We start from the raw sequence: 14,762 nt of genomic DNA, 5'->3' as shown, positions 1-14,762 counted from the left end.
GACTGACCCTACCACCCTGATCATCCATTGGTTCATGAAAAATTCTGCCTCTCTGGCTTTATCTTTCTAACAACATAAAACCCACTGAGTTGCAATGGCACAGCAGGTATTAACTGTGCTGCCCACACTTATATCAGCTAGCAGAAGCGTCGGAGAGACGTTTATGTAAAGGGCAGAAAGAGTGCTATTGTGAATTCATGAAAACTGTAGGGATCTGAGGATGGCTCTATAAATGTTTTACATTGATATTCACAGTCGAGTTCTCAACTGCGAGAGAAGCAGACTGGAAATGTCAAGAGATGGGATTCGTCTCCGTAAAAGACACACTTGACTGGAAAGAACAGCATCCACTCAAGCATCTGCTCAGGGACTCTGCGCTCAGGGTCAGGGGCTGATGGGATTAATCCAGATGCTTATTGAGACTTTATTTGCACAACCCTGATGTGCCCTTGTCAATATCTGAAACTGCTCCTTCCAGCATATCTTCCCAGACGGCATGAAATCAGCACAGGTAACCCTCCGTCCTGCCTATGACAAGTCTCAAAGTATTTATACTCGTCTGAAATAAATGGGCCCAGATCCCAGCTAGCTAAGCCTGGAATGGGTGTAAGAGCTTGTCTTCACTATCATGCTACACTGGTGCAGCTGCGCTGATGAAGCGCGTCTAGTGAAGACACCCTATGTCGCTAGGTGAGCGCTCTCCTGTCGACATAATTACTCCACCTCAATGAGAGGTGGAAGCAGGAGCACATCACACCCCTGAACAACATGTTACCTTGGCTTAGGTGGCAGTGTAGACAAGTCCTAGCTAGCCAGACCCTTAGCAGCTCTTGACATTCAAAGGCAGCACATCAAGGAATTTATGCTCATTCAAAGGACAGTCACCCACTCTGGACTGCTGCCCCCTCCTCAACATATACAGCACCTCCTACATGGCAGCTGTCTGGCTTCCTTACAAATGTGCCACTCACAGCATGTAGGGGAGGGCAGTTTCTAACATCAGAACATCAATGCAGTAAGCAACTAAGGAGGGCAGAGCATCGAAGCAAGTTGCACCTTCCTCCACAATGTTCTCTCAGATGGCCACTTCTGTGATACATCCAGACTCCTGGCAAAAAGAGCAAGAACTGTGAAGTATCTCCTGCATGGGCATGATATGGCCCAGCAGTTCAGATCTAAAACTAGGCTCGACACTTCAAGTAACGGAGATTCTGCATTAGCTGTCAGCAGTTGCAGGACTGATGTTTACTCATTACAGGGCAAGAAGCATTACAGCACTTAGATGTTCCACATGGATTGGATGCACCTGTCCTTCCCAGATAAGCTATCACACTGGTCATAGACACTGGTCCACGTTTCTTATGCACTTGCTCAGTCAATCCTGGAACAAAGCAGGGCATAACTATGGACAGGGTTCTTCAGCAGGTTTAAATTATAAGGGCAGCATTTTCAGCGGTCTTGCTTGACTGAACACACGATTACAAGAGCACGTGTGCTGCATGTACAAAACTCACATTTAAAAACACAATGATCTACTCAGTGAATGTAACAGTTGGGTTATTGTGTGCACAAAACGGAGGTGATCATAAAGTTTCTAAAGAGGTTGACATAAAAATAGGGCCTGAAAATTTGGCCTGGCTTCCTTTACATGCAGCTTATGATCAGCCAGTTTTTTTTTTCCACCTAAAGCAGTGGTTCTCAAACTGGGGATGCCACTTGTTCAGGGAAAGCCCCTGGCTGGCCGGGCCGGTGTGTTTACCTGCTGAGTCTGCAAGTTCGGCCGATCGCGGCTCCCACTGGCCGCAGTTCGCTGCTCCGGGCTAATGGGGGCTGTGGTGAGCGGTGCAGGACAAGAGATTTGCTGGCTGCCACTCGATGCTCGATTGCTGGCCAGGACGCGGGTGCATTTAGATGCCCCCGCACGCCCGTGGGCACCAGGTTGGGGACCCTTGACCCAGGGGGTCAGGCGGGCTTGTACTCAGGCTGCTAGGCCACACTACTGCCAGAGCTGCAAAGTCCTACATTGCTATTTTTAGTGCACAGCTCAGGCTGAGCTAGAGTGGGTCTGTCCACCCAGGTTGGGAGGCACACGCCGCACACAGCTGCAGTACAGAGGTCCCCTGAATGTGCTCAAGTGGAAGAGAATTTTGTGTGAAGTAGGGTGTTGTGTTTTGTGCTAGGACGTGGAAAAGACCCTGAGATTGTGGTGTTTGACATTTTCTCTCTCTTATCCCAACATTTGTTTCACTTGCTTGAAGGATGCATGTTTAAAGACCAGCAAGGCAAGAGGATGCATGCACCAAGGTACACTACTACACAGAGCTCATGGTACCCAGCACAGCACTGTTAGAACTCCTGCTCGCTGCACAGGCGCCATTGGTTTGTACTTGTGGCTCCAGAGTGAATCGTCTCATCTTTCTCATCAAATTGACCATTCTGCTCTTGTTGATACATCACAAGAAACACAACACTAACATCAGGCATTCCCAAACCCCAGCAAAAGAGCACAAAATTACTGTTGCTGGAAGCACAAATATTCAAGCATAACAGAGCCAGGGCGGTAGGGTTCTCATGCCTCAAAGCCCTCCACAAAAAAAAAATACGATACCATTGCAAAACACAACACGGGGAAGACAGCTGGACAAGGCAGTGCGCACGCACACACACACACAGAACTGATAGTCATTATTTCATAATGCAGCCCCAGGGAGTGAGAAAGACTGAGCAACAGACAGATGAGAAGAAGTGGATGTCAGAGCTGGGTGGACAGCATGGTACCGTGAGAGGCCCAAGATGCAGCAAGTCCTGTCTCTGAGAGGAACCCACACTTGCAATGAACCCTCCTTTGCATTGTGGTTTTGTCTTTATGGGACAGAGAATGATATACACAAAATTGATGAGGAACCCAGTCTTACAGCTTTTACTCACACAATCAGTCCCATTGACTTCAATGGAATTACTCATGTGAGTAAGGATTTCAGAATTGGGCACTATGAGCCGGATCTTTGTTGGTGTTGATAGAGCTATGCTGATTTACACCAGCTGAGGATCTGGCATTGTATGCACATGAATTTTCAGCTGCAGTCCCTGATTTTTGGATGCCCATGTTTGCGTATGCAACTGATTCTGCTTGCAAAAATGCATAGACTCATTATGCACTGAAATATGGGTACTCTGAGCACTATTGTCAGTGTAGGCAAAAGTGCACATGCAAAGTTAAAGGGCCAATTTGAGGCTGGCGGAAGTTTGGGCCCAGTAACTTGCATAGGGTTTTCTTATTTAAATTCCACTTAGTCTCTGCAAAATTGTTATGTACTGTAGCTAGTGGGGCCTGATCCTTATTCCAATGAAGTCAATAGCCTATATGGCATTCAAGATAAAAATAACCAGGCAGTTGGTTTGTAATTGTTGCTATGGCTAAAATATAACAATTGAGGTAAAGTATGTGTCCTGTAAAATAAACTATTTTCTGAAGTATGACTTTGTGGCTCTGACCTGAACAGCTCTTCATAAATTTTCCAACTTTGGGAAGTTTGTAAATATCTTTATTTTATGGAATGCAAACAAGAGGCCAGTTTTTTGTCTCAACTATACAAGAGTAAAGGCCTGATTTTCAAACCGAGCTTCCATTCTGTGCCGCAGTGAAGTATATCTACAACTCTGTACCTGCAGTTCATTGTTGCTTTTTTCCTGTAAATTAACTGCAGGGACAAAAATGTGACAGCAGTTCACTGTGGCTGTAGAACGTGCAACTGCAAAAACTCAGACTGGGTTTGGAAAAACAGGCCTTCAATCAGATTGACATCAATGGAGTTTACGTAGTTTTACACTGTCGTAACAGAGAACAGAATCAGGCCTGCAATTTTGAAATGCAAAGCAGCAAATAGGTGATCACTGTTCTCCTTCTTAAAATAAGTATTTACTTTCCTTTGGGATTTCTTCATGTATAACATATCCTGTGATTCGAAAATCCACTTTTAGTAGCCACTGAGATCATATTTATTCATAATAAATCTTTTACATGTATCATATATAGATCCTTTCAACCTGAACTACCCCAAAAGGTTAGACTCACTGAATGAATTATTTATTGCAAACAGTTCACTCAGCTCTAGCTCTGACTCAGAGGGAAAAGCATCACCTACTGAATTGCCAATAACTCTCATAAACCTTGTTGAGGTTAAACTGCCCTTTCAAAAACCAGCACAGGCTGTCAGGTGCAGTCAAAAACAGTCATTTTGGTTTAACATATCTTCATTCATAGCTAGTGGCCACAGCTGCTACAACAAAGAGTGGATTGGGATAAGAGAGGGTTGGAGAGGAAAAGTTGAGAGATGGAAATAAGAAAAAAAAGGCTGGGAAAAGGGCAGAAAAGAACAGGGAGTTTTCTTGTTAACTGTCCTATGAATTTGAAGATGCTCATAACCTGAGCTAAGAAAACCAAGCTCATTGAGAAACCTCCTGTTCTCCTTCCTGAGATTGCCACTTAGATGTACAGTTTCCCAACTCTTGTGCAAACCACCAGCTAGACTGTTGATGAAGATGCATGGAATTAGCCTACAGACAGCTGAGCAGGGAGGTTGATTTTTGAGCTTTTTTTAAAAAAAAAAAAAACCACCAAAAAAAACAGGGGTTTGGTTGTATTACAAGCTTAGCATGTTATGGTCCCAGACGAAGGAGGAGTGACATAACACATGGTTTCAGATTCACATGCAATTCATACCTGGAGGCACCATAGGTTTGCGTTTGCGAGCTTTTCAAGTGTTTTCACCAAAGAAAACAAAAGGGGTCAGAGAAAGAAAAACAGCAAAAGGGGTGGAGGGAGGGAGAAAAGAAACAGAAGAAAGAAAATTAGCATGTGAGCTACCTGTATTTCAATGAGCAAGTGTACTGTGAAGCAGGCTTACGGGTGGCTGGCAAATCTGAACTGGCTCCAGCATTCCCAACCTCAGTAGGACTACAAATTGCTGCATATCTGTATCACCTTCAATAATGGCTAGTCTAGTGTTTGCTCAGAAAGCAAAAGTGGGCAAAAGAGATTGAGGCAAAAAATGTAGAAACCTCCAACCTTTTGCAGACATTCCCTGGGGGAATTGTTACACTCTGTCAGCAAAATGCTGGGGCCTCTTCCTGGAATCACATGATCTCCTCACTCTGAAATGCTGACTAATGAGGCACCTCTCCAGAAGCACCCTCTCCTGGGTTCAATGTATCTGAGAATGAGGTTCAGAGGACCTACATTAATTCCATACTACAAGCATATCTCTACGGCCATTGATTTATACCTTCTGAATGCCAACACACAGGGAGAGCATTCCCATCAGGGATAATAATGGAGTCGAGAGCTGGGTATTGTTATAACTGGTGGTGATGGACACAGTCCTTTTAAACAAATCTGGTTACAAATTTACACAAAAGTTTCTGCTGTCTGGGTGTATTAGCATGTACATTAAATGCCCATTACAATGTGCTTTTCTATGCACTCAATATTGGCATGTATCCATATGTTTCACACGTTTTATTTATTTGAACTTTGGTATTGACATACTTTGAGTGTAAGGGTTCAATTTTAGATTTTCCTAGGGAATAAAATATCCTCTCAAAAGAAGTAGGCCTAACTCTACTGCAGTAGGTCATTGCAGTGAGAAATCTGATGTTCCCCCAAGACGTATGTAATAATTGTCCAGTATGAAACAATCCATTCTTTGTGGGAGCAACATCGAGAAGACATGTAAACCCGTGTCAAAGGGCTCCTGCTGACAGCTACTTCTTGAGGAATAAGCAGCACAATGTGAGCAAAAGATGTGCCAATGCCAACCTACCTGCTTTGTGCCCAGGTATCAGTCACCACAATTCACCACACGGAGGAAATACCCACTTCCTCATACCCACATCCAAGACAGACTTATGCATCCGCTAGATTACAGCAGGTAACCCACAGCAGGGCTGTCCTGTGTCATCTCAGGCCATGTGGCATGCCATCACTGACTTATATTTTTATTTCATTCGCCAGTTTGAAATAATGTATCAATTCCTTAGGGAAGTGTGTAGAAGAGGGCAGAGAAGACACTGTGCCTCTGTGTGTGATGAAAGCTACAGCCAGAATATAAAGTTAACCCCCCGTCCCTTTTTTTTAAGGAGGAAAAAAAACCAATTTGTACTGAGCTTAGCCTAACAGATTTCAAGGGATATTGACATGGGAGGTGATACATTATAGAGGGAACCCCATACATTAAATCATTCACTGTGGAAGGCTACTGATGTTTCTGTGCAGCATCCAGGAGAATTTCAGAGATGTATCACATCGGATGAGTGACACTGACACCCAGTGTTCAATTTGTAATGAAAGAGGTGCCAGGGCACAAGCAATTTTGCTAACTTTGATAACTGATGTGGCCAGAGGCACCAGGGGGCTCTGAACTGCCCAGCCCAGAGGTGCCTGGGGTGGGGACGGGACGAGACGACTATGAACTGCCAGGCTCAAAGGTGCCAGGGGGCTATTAACTGTCAGGCCCAGTGGTGCTGGGGCTATGAACTGCCAGGCCCAGAGGTGCTGGGGGAGGTGGGGGGCTACGAACTTCCAGGCCCAGAGGTGCTGGGGGGGGGAGGAGGCTAGGAACTGCCAAGCTGAGAGGTGCTGAGGCTAGGAACTGCCAGGCCCAGAGGTGCTGGGGGGGGAGGCTAGGAACTGCCAGACCCAGAGGTGCTAGGAGGGGTGGGAGGCTAGGAACTGCCAGGCCCAGAGGTGCTGGGGACAGGGGCGGGGGCTAGGAACTGCCAGGCCCAGAGGTGCTGGGGGGGAGGCTAGGAACTGCCAGGCCCAGAGGTGCTGGGGGGGGGAGGCTAGGAACTGCCAGACCCAGAGGTGCTAGGAGGGGTGGGAGGCTAGGAACTGCCAGGCCCAGAGGTGCTGGGGACAGGGGCGGGGGCTAGGAACTGCCAGGCCCAGAGGTGCTGGGGGGGAGGCTAGGAACTGCCAGGCTGAGAGGTGCCGGGGCTTGGAACTGCCAGGCCGAGAGTTGCCGGGGCTAGGAACTGCCAGGCCCAGAGGTGCCGGGGCTCATCCCTTGCACAAATGAAGCTTTGCTGGCACGGTGTTTTATCCAATATGTCGGGCACATTAGGCAGCAGCACTTCGGTGGTTCATTTATATCATGGTAATTTTGGTTAAATAGCACACCCTGGAACGTGTCAATTTAGCAACTATAATAACAGGATCTCTGATGGTTTACAAACATTTATTAATACTGCCGACACCCATCTGAGGCCAGGTTTATAATCCCCATTTACAGTCAGAGATTTTGTTATGAAGAGGTTACAGTAAGTGACTTTTCCAAGATTGCACCACAAGCCAGGGATAGCGCTGAGAACAGAACTCTGCTGTCCTGGCTCCCAGTCCCATGTCTATAACCTCCCAATCACACATACTCCCCTGGATATGGTGTTATGTGGGACTTCACAGTAATGACAGTATTGCTACATTTAAAAACTGTAGTACAATCGAAACCTGTTAACCACTAACAAGGTGCAAACCAAATCCCTAGACATGCAGACCTGCCATTTGGGGAAGTTCATCAGATCTTGTTCCACATTCAGATCTGGCTCCAAACTACATGGCTTAGGCCATATGTAACATATTGGCGGGTCATGGTTTTCTTTTGACCTTTTGGGTGACATTCACTGTACCTGCACACAGCACAATAATCAGGATTTATGCAGGTGAAATTCAGTGGGAGAGGAAAGTGAACTGGAGACAAAATCTACCCACCCCAATGCAGGGAAAATGCATTGGGCTTCAGCCCCAGGGATTCAATAATGGCCATCATTTGTGAGGGGTGTGATAGCCAGTGAACCCATGTATTCAAATGTCCCTAACTCTTAGGCCATGTCTACATCTACAATTTTGCAGCGCTGGTTGTTACAGCTGTATTAGTACAGCTGTATAGGGCCAGCGCTGCAGAGTGGCCACACTTACAGCAACCAGCGCTGCAAGTGGTGTTAGATGTGGCCACACTGCAGCGCTGTTGGGCGGCTTCAAGGGGGGTTCGGGGAACGCGAGAGCAAACCGGGGAAGGAGACCAGCTTCCCCGCGGTTTGCTCTCGCGTTCCCCGAACCCCCCTGCAAACCGCAGGGAAGGAGACCTGCTTGCACGGGTTCGGGGAACGCGAGAGCAAACCGGGAATGGAGACCAGCTTCGCCGCGGTTTGCTCTCGCGTTCCCCGAACCGCCCTGCAAACCGCAGGGAAGGAGACCTGCTTGCACGGAGGTTCGGGGAACGCGAGAGCAAACCAGGGAAGGAGACCAGCTTCTCCGCGGTTTGCTCTCGCGTTCCCCGAACCCCCCTGCAAACCGCAGGGAAGGAGACCTGCTTGCACGGGTTCGGGGAACGTGAGAGCAAACCGGGGAAGGAGACCAGCTTCGCCGCGGTTTGCTCTCGCGTCCCCGAACCCCCCTGCAAACCGCAGGGAAGGAGACCTGCTTGCACGGAGGTTCGGGGAACGCGAGAGCAAACCGGGAAAGGAGACCAGCTTCGCCGCGGTTTGCTCTCGCGTTCCCCGAACCACCCTGCAAACCGCAGGGAAGGAGACCTGCTTGCACGGAGGTTCGGGGAACGCGAGAGCAAACCGGGAAAGGAGACCAGCTTCGCCGCGGTTTGCTCTCGCGTTCCCCGAACCACCCTGCAAACCGCAGGGAAGGAGAACTGCTTGCTCGGGGAACGCGAGAGCAAACCGGGAGAGGAGACCAGCTTCGCCGCGGTTTGCTCTCGCGTTCCCCGAACCACCCTGCAAACCGCAGGGAAGGAGACCTGCTTGTTCGGGGAACGCGAGAGCAAACCGGGAAAGGAGACCAGCTTCGCCGCGGTTTGCTCTCGCGTTCCCGGAACCACCCAGCAAACCTCAGGGAAGGAGACCTGCTTGCTCGGGGTTCGGGGAACGCGAGAGCAAGCCGGGGAAGGAGACCAGCTTGATTACCAGAGGCTTCCTCAGGTATGCTGGGATACCTGCTTATTCCACGGAGGTCAAGAAAAGCGCTGGTAAGTGTCTATACTTGATTACCAGCGCTGGATCACCAGCGCTGGATCCTCTACACCCGAGACAAAACGGGAGTACGGCCAGCGCTGCAAACAGGGAGTTGCAGCGCTGGTGGTGCCCTGCAGATGTGTACACCTCCTAAGTTGCAGCGCTGTAACTCCCTCATCAGCGCTGCAACTTTCTGATGTAGACAAGCCCTCAGTCACCTCCAGCTCCACCCTCTGAGCCAGCCTGTGCAGGACTAGTGGTGACACCTCCTCCAGAGACCACAGACCATGCAGTTGTCCCTCAAACAGTGCTTAATTGACTTGCATCAATCCCCCACCCCCACCCACCATGAGTAACTCTCATCCTTGAGGGGTTTTTATTTAAGATGGCTCTACTCTTTCATAGGCTAAATTTCAATTCAATGCATCCAAAAGGTCTTCATTTAACTGACCAGATTAGCGTTCCACCAGAATTTCAGCTTTTGGTCCACGTGACGCAATGATTTTAACAGATCAATTCCTTCAGCAAATAGTCATTGAAAAGGGTTTCACTGTATGTCTGGCTCTGACCATAGGCTTATTCTTTCAAACAGCCTCCAGGCCTGATCCAGAGCCCACTGAAACCAATGGCTGTGCTGGCATGGATCACAACAGACTTTGGATCAGATCCAATGCCCTCACCCTTGCTGAGAACTGACTTCAGTAGGAATTATTTATCCTCAATTAAAGGCAAGGAGATGGGAGGGAGAGACTTAATGAATGAGTGCAATGCTATTGGGAAAGAGGTTGTTTAAATAAAACACTGAAAGTTGTTCATAAATGTCTTCGACTAAAATAAATAAATATAGGGAATGAATCCGGTGCAAAACTTGCTGACCATAATAGTAATGTGAGTTCCAGCGGACTTTGAAAATGGATCAACAGACTGGCTGCAGGGTTTCTGACAGGCCCACTCACCCTAGGAAACATATTTGGATTGTCTGCTAGGACTCCAACATGCACCAATAATCAGAGTGAAGAGAAACAGATTTAGATTTCTAATAGGCAGCTCTACTGTCTGACAGTTCCTCCCCGGGGTAACAGACCTCCTGTTCCAATACTGTATCATGCTATTCTCTAGTGGGGTAAATAAGAAATCTGTGAGCTGTCTCAATGCCCAACAGTGAGAATGACAAGACAACGGCTGGCACCATAAATTCCTACTGTGAAACTAACCCGGTTGATTCATTCAGCATCACAGACCGTCCTGTGTAGCTCCAGGTAAGCACATTAAAATGACAGGGATGCACATGCTGCCTGGTCATGCAGTGCACGTTAAGCCTTGGATGTGTAAAATGACACTCAGTTCTATTTTTGGCATCAAGAGAAAACCGTAAAAAAAACCCACGTCTTGGCATTGCCATATTGTGGAGCCTGCCTGTGGGGGCGGGGGAGCACGGTCTGTTTCGCCACCTACAGAGGACAGAGAGGGACTGCTGAAAAGGATTCTTATTTTTGTGAGCTTCTCTTCAGGGCATCATGCCTCACTCTGAGGATTTCCCAGGATTTTCCTAGGGAAATATCAGTGCATCTGCAAGTCCGATCCTGAAGGGTATGCCACTCTCCAGCTATCCCCACTCTAACTGCGGTCACTTAAGCTTCAATGGTGCCTTAGTATTAGCAAGAGGTCATTCCATTTAAACCATGCCAAACTGACACGGATGCCATTCAAATATGGTCGCTGCCCTGTGGCCAAGCAAATCAGATTTATTTCTTGCAGCTCTTCAGTCTTTCCCAGGTGTGTGGAGCTACTCATGGTGGGAGGGAGGGGCAGTGCACCTGGAAATCTGAATTTTACACCTTTGGGAGAAATTGCAAGTGATGTGAGTTGCGGGGAGAGGGATCTGGCCCATTTGCTGCCTGGCCATGTGGCTGGGGTGCTGCTGGCTTTCTGGGGATTGAAGATCAGCGCATCAGCTGGGGGCTGCATAGAGGATGGCTGGTGGGTAGGTGCTGAGAGCTGTATGGGAAGTGACAGCGTCTGGGGATTGCGAGGGGAAGGATGGGGGCTGAGGGCTGTTTGCAAGGTGCATGGGGGGGTAGGGAAGAGGGCTGTGCAGGGACTGGCTGGTGGGTGAGGAGTGGACTGGGTGCTGTGTGGGGTTCAGGCCTGGATTAGAGGTGAGGGCTGTATGAGGAGTGGCTGGGGGGCTGACTGGGGACAGATGGAGGCTGGGAGTTGCCTGGAGAGTGAGGGGGTAGGTGGGGGCTGGCTGGGAGAGCATGGTGACACTCCTTGAGCCCTTCCCCTTCAGTCCCTGCTGATTGCCTCCTCCTCCTCCTGGATTCAGCAGGGGCAGCAGAGAGGCTGCCTGGATAGCAGGCACCACAGCCCCTCCCAATTGCCAGGAGAAGCATCTGCAGCCCTGCCTGTTGTGTATGGGGCCCCAGACGGGCCGTGTGACAGCACGATGGCACTGCTAGCTGGGCTCTTGGCAGCCCTAGACTGCCCCCCTACCCAGGGTGAGCTGCAGGGTCAGTTCAGGATGCAGGCAGAGCTGTTACATACACAAGCAGTTTCTCCTATAGGTCTGATACCGGCAAAGCTAGGAAGTCAAACTTATCCGCAGGCCTCTGATAGGATGGGTCAAGCCTCAGGTCTTAAGTAAGCTGTATACCCTGGCGTCAGAGCTATGGAAGATGCCTGGGCATCCAAACCAGTTGTCTGGAAACAAACTTTTCTGCTGCTCTCCTCTTAAAGATGCAGGAGAACTCACTGGGGCTGTGGCAGTCCTGCCTACTGACATGTCTCTGCTATCAGTCTGAGAGATGCTGTTATCCGATGTCACAAAGGCAAGCATGGATTTCAGGCTGGGAGCAGTGTGTCCCCGGCGTCATGACTGTCAGGATGTGTCCACTTGCAAGGAAGGGGCTGCAGTGACTGTTCTTTTCATCAACATCTACCTTGGGTTGCCATTTCCCTCCTATTGCAAGCAATTATCCGGTCTCAATATTTGAAGAGACACAGAAGGGGAGGCTTTGCCTCATTCAAGCCCCCAGAGAGAGACGTGTGCCCTGTTTAATTTCTGACTGAGAACCATGACAATAAAAATTAATGTGGCTGCCCCAGGGCCTCATCCTCTCTTTACCCCACCAGTCTAGGTGGAATCAGAGGAGGCTGCCAGACCCTGTGAATGCCAATCATGACTCAAGGAAGCAGTGAACTAAGTGCTGCACTGTGGGAGAATGTCAGGACCAGTCAAGAGATTGGAGCAGAGGTTTGCTGAAAGGCAGAACCACCATTAGAATCTGGTTACAACAACAGGACAAGGCAACTCAGAACTAAGATCTGCATGGCAAGGCAAAGGACGCATTTACCTACTTCCAAGGCTGCTCGGTGGAAGTCTTCACACTGCCGTAGCAATTGTCACAACACAATGCAACTACCAATGGATACAGAAAAATAAAGGTGAAAACAACAATACACGCAAAAAAGAAAATTAATATCATGGACATAAATAAAGCAAAAAATAAATACAAAGAACCCCAAAAAGAAACTTAAAATTATGCCAGCTCTTGCAAGCTTTTCAATCAAATTTTAAAAATGTATTTAATTAATATAAAAAATGAATGGGCTGGATGGAGTCATTGGCACCGTGAAACGGGAACCTGTTAGAAGGGGTTTAAAGCAGGTACCTGTACATGGGAACGGTGACTGTCCGTTCATAGTACTGCCAGGTAGAGTGCCAGGTCAGTTCGAGAGAGGTTGGTGGGCATAGAAACTCCAAGCAGCCTGTGGAGGAAAAGGGAGCTGTACATGTTGAGTGAAAAACAGCAATAACTGTCCTTCCCACCCCAACCCTCCAATCCACAGCAAGAGAAATATGATCGGCAGATTCATCAAGGACCAGAGTGCTAGCCAGCTGCTAATGGAAGGTTCTTCGGTTGATTCAGACCAGTATTTTTAAAGAGATGACCAGGCGATGAGCCTATGAAAATATACTGCTGCTCAGTATGAAAATGATTTGTACTGCTGCTCAGTAAACAGTTTAAAATTGAGATGTATCCCTGGCTCATGGCACCCACCTCTGAAAATGCTGCCCTTGCTTTGGTGGCTGGTTATGTTAAAACAAAATAAAACAAACAAGTTTTAGAACCTGATGGTTAGAAGTACTGGTGCTTACAACCCCAGCTGAGGCAAGGGGAGCTGTGGATGCTCAGCATCTCTGGAAATCGGACCCTTCAAGACTCTCAGAGAACACCATCCTGATAGTCAATATCCATTCAGCTGGAACATACATCAAAAGTTTTCATGGCTCACAAGTAGTTCAGTCTAGTAGCTGAAGCGCCTTTCGCTTCTAAGCCCACCGAGGTCAGTCTGTCACAGATCCACTCTCTGAGTCTGATTCTGATCTTAAATTGGTGCATTTCCATCAACTCCAACAGCGCTAGTACACCTGATTTATGACAGTCTGACTGAGATCTGAATCAGACCCTCTGCCTTGAACCGGCAGCTCTCACTGGGTTCCTGCCCTGCTAGGTTTTATCTATTAAAGAACAGGGTCTCCCTGTAGACTGGAAGACTTGACAGTCTATGGCTTTACTGCTGCAATAGCAGACTATTACTTAGCTTACAATAGAGCCTTATGCACAGACATCTGTTTCCATCAAAAAATGCTCCCAACTGCCACATCACATTCACAGAAATTTTCTCTTTGCATAAAACCAATTTGGGGAAAACAGGCTGAATTAATGAATTGTCTGCATCATGTATTAACTAAATCAGCTTGGATTTTGTCGTTTCTCCCCCCAGACTGGCCGACAGCATCTGCTGTCATCCAGTGGATGATTTCCTTGCATTTATTTTCAGGCCTGCTGTCTAGCACCTTTTGAGCTGCCTCAAAATGCCACCTTCCCTCCTCCTCCAGAGAGTCTCAAAGAATAATGAATTGGAAATGATTCGTCTGAGACAGTTTAATATAAAATTTCCTTTGCTTGAGTCCCAGATGTTGGTCCCTTGGGTTCATTTCCCTCCTGTAATGTTCTTAAAACGTGTCATTTGCACTGTTTCATGCCTCAGCGGTATTCTTCAGTGCAAGAATAAAGGGTACGTCTACACTGCAAATCTCCCCCTCCCCCAGCACCAGTGAGACACAGAGCCTGGGTCAACTGATTTGAGCTCACAAGGTTTTGCACAACAGGGCTAAAAATAGCAGTGTAGACGTTTGAGCTCAGGGTTGCTGGGTTTCAGAGCCAGGCTCCAGCCCAAACCAGAACATCTACACTGCTATTTTGAGCCCTGCAGCCCGAGCCTCAGAGCCCCTCAGTTGACCCGAGCTCGGAGACTTGCGGCCATGGGTCTATTTCGCAGTGTAGATGACCTCTATGTGTTGATTCCTAGGAGGCTGGTTAGACAGAAGGTTAGGATCTGTTCCACAGCTCAAGGAAGTCCGTGGGAAGACTCCCATAGATTGTGATGGGAATTAAGCAAGGCCCACAATGAAGAAGACCTTATAAGGAGAGGGAAGTGCACCTGCAACTCTTTACTTTGCACTAGGATGACTTTAAAATACTCTAACTAGAAAAAGCATCTGTACCTTGAGGAGGCAAAGTGACTTTTTTTTTTTTACACTAGTCTTTCTACACTGGAGACGTGGGGCTAGACCATCAGCTGAGCTGAGCAGGGGTGAAGAAGCCACATTTCTGTTCCCCAATTCTGGACTGGCTTGGGGCCAAAATGACCCCATAGGGACCACTGCACCA

At 48.1% G+C, this 14,762-nt stretch overlaps 1 protein-coding gene across 1 annotated transcript in view; it reads right to left on the bottom strand.

The window, feature by feature from the left end:
• KCNQ2 (potassium voltage-gated channel subfamily Q member 2) overlaps positions 1-14,762 on the bottom strand; it is a 130,321-nt gene that overhangs the window by 45,102 nt on the left and 70,457 nt on the right. The window contains 4 exon segments of the mRNA XM_030533389.1: positions 4,724-4,753; positions 12,696-12,745; positions 12,747-12,770; positions 12,772-12,792. Of these exon segments, the coding sequence (XP_030389249.1) occupies positions 4,724-4,753; positions 12,696-12,745; positions 12,747-12,770; positions 12,772-12,792 (125 nt within the window).

The sequence above is a fragment of the Gopherus evgoodei genome, chromosome 14, assembly GCF_007399415.2.
Source record: "Gopherus evgoodei ecotype Sinaloan lineage chromosome 14, rGopEvg1_v1.p, whole genome shotgun sequence".
NCBI classification, from domain to species: domain Eukaryota; kingdom Metazoa; phylum Chordata; order Testudines; family Testudinidae; genus Gopherus; species Gopherus evgoodei.
This window is presented reverse-complemented; position numbering and strand designations above follow the sequence as displayed.